Source organism: Labeo rohita, chromosome 22, assembly GCF_022985175.1.
Source record: "Labeo rohita strain BAU-BD-2019 chromosome 22, IGBB_LRoh.1.0, whole genome shotgun sequence".
Lineage (NCBI taxonomy): Eukaryota > Metazoa > Chordata > Actinopteri > Cypriniformes > Cyprinidae > Labeo > Labeo rohita.
This window is the reverse complement of record NC_066890.1, coordinates 15,300,873-15,306,913: the sequence shown is the minus strand read 5'-3', so window position 1 is coordinate 15,306,913 and position 6,041 is coordinate 15,300,873. Positions and strand designations below refer to the sequence as shown.

General features: G+C 38.0%; 1 protein-coding gene across 2 annotated transcripts; it reads left to right on the top strand.

Annotated features, from left to right (window-relative positions):
* Positions 1-3,233: 3,233 nt before the first annotated feature.
* Positions 3,234-5,635, top strand: LOC127153347 (zinc finger BED domain-containing protein 4). 2 transcript variants are annotated; one of them, XR_007825259.1, is made up of 2 exons: positions 3,234-4,741; positions 4,857-5,635. XR_007825259.1 is itself a non-coding variant. In XM_051094383.1 (2 exons), exons 1-2 carry the CDS (start codon positions 4,511-4,513, stop codon positions 5,310-5,312), a joined length of 687 nt encoding a protein of 228 aa, XP_050950340.1. In that variant the 5' UTR covers positions 3,234-4,510; the 3' UTR covers positions 5,313-5,632. The 2 variants fall into 2 exon arrangements, 1 of the variants encoding a protein (XP_050950340.1); XM_051094383.1 differs by having other exon boundaries at positions 4,857-5,632.
* Positions 5,636-6,041: the final 406 nt, after the last annotated feature.

The window sequence follows — 6,041 nt, the reverse complement described above, 5'->3', positions numbered from 1 at the left end:
AGCAGCTCTCTGTAACATATCACACTTATGTCTCTCTGACAACTTCCTTTTCACTTGCTCCCCCTACAGGATATGAGTGGAATATTTTAACAGTGAATAACAAACATGCTTTAGAAACACAGTTACAGCAGACAGAGAAAAACTAGTGTTAAAATGTAAAGGGTCAAAAGCCCAACTAAAGCAAACGATTATCTCCACAGTGGTGACTTCAAACGCTATTATTTCAATAAAACTTCAACATTGAAACCTGTTAATTCTCAATAATACGTTTTGTATGAAAGAAATGAAGTCAGACTGGTTTGTAATGAGTGAAGATATTGAGATCTAGAGAGATCTGATGTGTTTAATGTTCTGTTGCTGATGTTTGATTTGTTTATTTATACAGTGAATGTGTTTGATCAAAATAATTTAGGAAACACCTGTAAAATAACAGTGTTTTCAGTTTATTTCAGCTTATAATAAAGAGATTTTTAACTTCCAGTCATTTGACCATTAAATATAACCCAGCACTATATGTGAAATATGGACAAACCCAGCAACTGGGTTAATTTGACCCAGTTAACTGTTTAACCAAACCTTCTGGGTAGATTTAAACCGTTGTTTAAAAGTACTGTATGGCTGGCTTAAAATGAACCCAAAATGAAAAAGCAGAAACATAATTGTTAGAGGCATCAGCAATAATCAAAAGGTGAACATTTATTCATAAGCAATTAGAAAAAAAAAATAATAATAATAAAAAATATATATATATATATATATATATATTTTTTTTTTTTTTTTTTTTTTTTTTTTCTTCTTCTTCTTCTTCTTCTTTTCAACTTGGGGTGTGGTTCCCAGTCTAGTGCCCCTACATAATATAAGTCAATTCAAATGGTTAAGGTTTAAAATCGAATACAAACTGTTGTCATAGCCATTTACACGTATAACCGATGAACTACTGTATATTAAATTATAATTTCTTCTTTTGAACCGGAACCACTTTATTTACATTGTGTGTGTATATATGTATGTGTATGTACATATATAAGTAGACTGAGAACATTTTTTTTCTTACAAGCTCTTTGTTACAAAATGTGTCAGTCAATGAAAGCGCACAATGAAGAAGAATATAACGGAAACCATTTTAATAATAATCACTACAGGGAACAACACCACACCAGACAGGGAGCGCTGGAGATATTAGAGAATAGACAATCACCTCTCCAAACCAGTCTATGGCCCTGTCCCAAATCACACCCTAAACCTTCTCAGTCCACCTCTGTACAGCAGGTGTATCCTTGACAGTCTTGGTTCATCTTTCTGTTACAGAATGTAAAAATATTTTTTATTGGATTATTAAATTAAGGATTGTACATCTTTTCCATGACAAGTACCAGTTCAAGAGTAATCATTTCATCTTTAGCTGCCAGCATGCAAGTTTCAAATGATTATTAAACAGCAAGCACAAACTATGCAAAAGCATCAGTCCTTTCTGTGCACTCAGTGTCTGAATTCACTCACTGGTTTTCATTCACTCCTTCAAGTGAACTGTATTAGTGTCCTAATGTAGGGAACAGTGAATGAGGGTATAGGGGGCGATTTCAAATACAGTCCTAGAGAGTTACTTTGATCAAGGTTGGAGCAAAACTCTGCAGGAATATTTAGTGAAGAGTGGGGACGGTTGCAATGAGAGGCAGTTACAACATGGCTTATTTCTTCAATCAGGAATGAGCAACAGTGATGATATTCATACTGCACATGCTCTATTAGCACCTCATCCTTCCTGAAAGAAATCAGCCACATGTGACCACTCCAAAAAAGAAAAAAAGGCTTTTTTAACATTAGGTTTTTTTTTTTCGTCATAGTGTCTAAGTTGTTTACGTGAAGCATTGTAAAAAAAACCCCAATATTTTAATGATTTTAATGTTTTCTAAGCTTCTAATAGGCATAGTTAGCATGTGGCAATGATATTGTGTAGCTAATAAACTAAGTTTTGTCACAGCTGTCAGTGTAGTTGCACGTTGTTGTAACTTTCCCAACACACTGTCCCATAACACAACATTGATTTAAAAACTTGCCATAACATTACATAATTGTAATTTTATGGATTAACAAAGAACAGCTGTCAGTAGTTGGGTAAATCTCCTTTTTATTTAAGTAAATAGTTTAAAAAATCTATTTGTTACTTAATTTATTTATTTATTTATTTTTTCCATTTAATTCAGTTCAATTCAAGTTTATTTGTATAGCGCTTTTCGATCCAATGATACAAATCATTGCAAAACAGCTCTACGAAAAATTAAAGTTTCTACAATATATTTAGTAGTGGCTTACTAGTGCTGACTATGTCAAGTTGATGTACATATGGCAGAGATGAATGGTAAAAATCAGTTAATGACATAATCAAACAGACAATGAACACTATTAACAGTAATGAATTATATGCTGCACTCAACTTATAACAAAATTCAGTAATGCTGTATGTTGTTTCTGGGTTTGCATCATCTGAGGTCCTCTGAGGGATTGGCATCATCTCTTCTTAAGTGTTCTGGATCCACACTGAAGCTTGTGTAATTCCTAGTTACAGAAACAGAGGAACAAATAGGGACAGTACAAGATAATGAGATGCACTTTTTGAATGCTTGGCTAAAGAGATGAGTCTTTAATCTAGATTTAAACAGAGAGAGTCTGAACTCTGAACGTTATCTGGAAGGCTGTTCCAGAGTTTGGGAACCAAATGTGAAAAAGCTCTGCCTCCTTTAGTGGACTTTGCTATCATAGGTACTACCAACAGTCCAGAGTTTTGTGACCTTAGGGAGCGTGATGGATTGTAGCGTGATAGAAGACTAGTTAGGTACGCAGGAGCTAAACTGTTAAGGGCCTTATAGGTAAGAAGTAATATTTTATAGCTGATGCGGAGTCTAATAAGTAGCCAGTGCAGAGACTGTGAAACTGGGCTAATATGATCATATTTTCTTGACCTGGTAAGGACTCTAGCAGCTGCATTTTGGACAACCTGTAGCTTGTTAATTGAAGATTATTATTATATTATTATTTAGGGATGTAACGGTATTGTAAATACTGTCGTACCGCAATAGCAATTTTTTTCGATACTACCATGGTCGCATGACTCGATAAAACGATAGGTCTTCTGAGAAAAGTTTGCTCAGGCGAATGGAGCGAACGGGAGGTAGCGGGAACTACAATTCCCATCAGCCCAGGCGTGGCCATCATCCTTTGCGGTCTGTTGTCGCTACAGATCCAGTAATGCGGAGATGGCGGGTGCTGCTAGTAGCGGCGAAGGAAAAGAGATGGAAATGGTCGAACCTAAAGCGGGTTTTAAATCGGATGTGTGGAAGCATTTCGGTTTCTCTCTGAAAAGAAACGAGAAAGGAGAAAAGGTGACAGACAAAGAAAACACGGTATGCAGGCACTGCCAGACTGTGGTGAAATACAAGTCGGGGAATACGACTAACATGAGGAGTCATTTGTTAAATCATCACCCCGAAAAGTTACGTGAAGATACGAGGAGCAAAATCCAGTCGGGCCAAAAGACTATAAAAGAAGCGTTTACAGCCTCACTCCCCCACAACAGTGCGAGAGCACAAGAAATCACAAAATGCATTGGTGAATATATAGCCAAAGACCTACGGCCCTTTTCGGTGGTGGATAATGAAGGTTTTAAGAGGTTAGTAAACATGCTGGAGCCAAAGTATAAAATCCCGTCGCGGCCACACTTTAGTCAAACTGTTTTACCAGCTCTTTACAAAGAGACAAGGGCGAAAGTTGCACAGAGCCTCAAACAAGCAGAGTGCATCTCAATCACCACAGATGGGTGGACTTCACGAGCTACTCAGAGCTATGTTACCATCACAGCACATGCTATGACAAGTGAATGGGAGATAAAAACTTTTGTCCTACAGACACGGGTACTCTTTGAGTCACACACTGGACACAACATAGGCGAGGTGTTAAAATCTGCTGTTTCAGAGTGGGAGCTTGACACGATTTACAACAACAATCACCAGGGCATCGCTGTGGTTACTGACAACGCAAGAAACATGGGTGTAGCGGTGAAAGAGGCTGGTCTGTCCCCACATGTAAAGTGTTTTGCTCACACCTTAAATCTTGTGTCCCAGGCAGGTTTGAAGGTAAACCGTGTCAGTCGTCTGCTTGGCAGAGTGAGGCGTGTAGCAGCGTTTTTTCACCGCAGTTCAACTGCAACAGCTGTGCTGACCTCCAAGCAGCAAATGTTAAACCTGCCAGTACATAAACTGATAATGGATGTAGTAACTAGGTGGAACAGCTCACTTGACATGATTGAGCGCTGCCTGGAGCAACAACAGGCAATTGCTGCAGCCCTACTGAGTTCTGAAGTCAGGCGCAATGCACGTGAAATAGACAGTCTAGACGCAGCTCACATCGCAGATGCTGAGGACATCGTTAAACTTCTCACACCCTTGAAAAAAGCAACCACTGTGCTGTGCGACGAATCTCGACCAACAATCTCTCTTATCATACCTCTCAACACATGATTCAAGTGAGCATGGCACCGTGCGATGTAGACTCAAACACCGTCTCTCAAATGAAGGCAGCAATACTGAATGATTTGGCAGACCGTTACCAAGGGGAGCAAGCAGAGTTTCTGTATGAGAGCAGTGCGTTGGACCCCCGGTTCCTGGCCCTCCCCCATCTGAATAACAGCGAAAGGGATGAAATTTTCAACAGGCTCAAGTTAAAAGCAACACAGATGCAGAACCAGGTATTTGTTTAAAAATACTTTGTGTGTGTGACTTTTTTAGAGTTCCCAATATTTACAAAAATTATGTGTGCGTGTCTAACATTTAAAATTTTTGTAACTCTGCTTGCTTCTGCAGAACCCTAGTGAAGAGGAAGGTGCAGCACCAGGCAGCCATGAACATGTAGCTGGACACTCAAAAACTGACCTGCCACAAAAAGCACATGCTGTGGGAGGTGTCTCTCCTCCATCCAAAAAGACTGCTCTTGAAGATCTCCTTGGGGATTCTTTTAGTCAAGGGGACAGCAGAACACAGCACACTGCTCAGATTGATGCAGAAATTGACTTGTACCGCAAAGAGACCTCTATCTCACTCATGGCTTGTCCTCTCGAGTGGTGGAAAGACAATGCACAACGTTACCCACTGCTGTCAACCTTGGCCAAGTCATATCTCTCTGTCCCAGCAACCTCAGTCCCAAGTGAGAGGGTTTTTTCTGTTGCAGGGGACATTGTAAATGCCCAGAGATCCCAGCTTTTACCAGATAATGTTGATATGCTAATTTTCCTTAAAAAAAACCTGTCTCTGTCTGAATAAGTGAGTGTGTGAGTGAATGAGGTGTGTGTTCTCAAATACTCATTCAGCACATGGGCCAGCTGCAATAAGTAGGCTGCTATTTTTATTTTTTCTGAGTTTTCAAGAATACTAAATTGAAACTTTATTTTTTTACATGGTTTAATAATTTTTTGTTATTAAAATGGAAAAATTGAAGATTCTTTTTTCAAAGTTTATAGATAGATTGCTAATTTGTGTGCAATTGATATGTTCAGTGCTCATGTAAACTGTTTAATAAACACTTCTGGCACTTTTTTCGAGTCTCTTCATTAGTTTTGTTTTTCCTGTAAATGATTCAATAAATACCGTACCGTGCCAGTCATACCGAGGTATTACCGTACCGTGAAGTTTTGTTACCGTTACATCCCTATTATTATTATATAATTAAATATATATACACTGCTGCCTAAAAGTTTGGGATCAGTAAGATTTTTAATGTTTTTTTGTTAAAGATGTTTCTATGGTAATCAAGGCTGCATTTATTTGATCAAAAATACAGGAAAAAAAACAGTAATATTGTGAAATATTATTTCAATTTAAAATTTTCTATGTGAATATATTTTAAAATAATTCTACATTTACAGGATCATTACTCCAGTCTTTAGTGTCACATGATCCTTCAGAAATCACTCTAATATGCTGATTTATTATCAATGTTGAAAACAGTTGTGCCGCTTAATATTTTTTGGAACCTGTGATACTTTTTGGGGG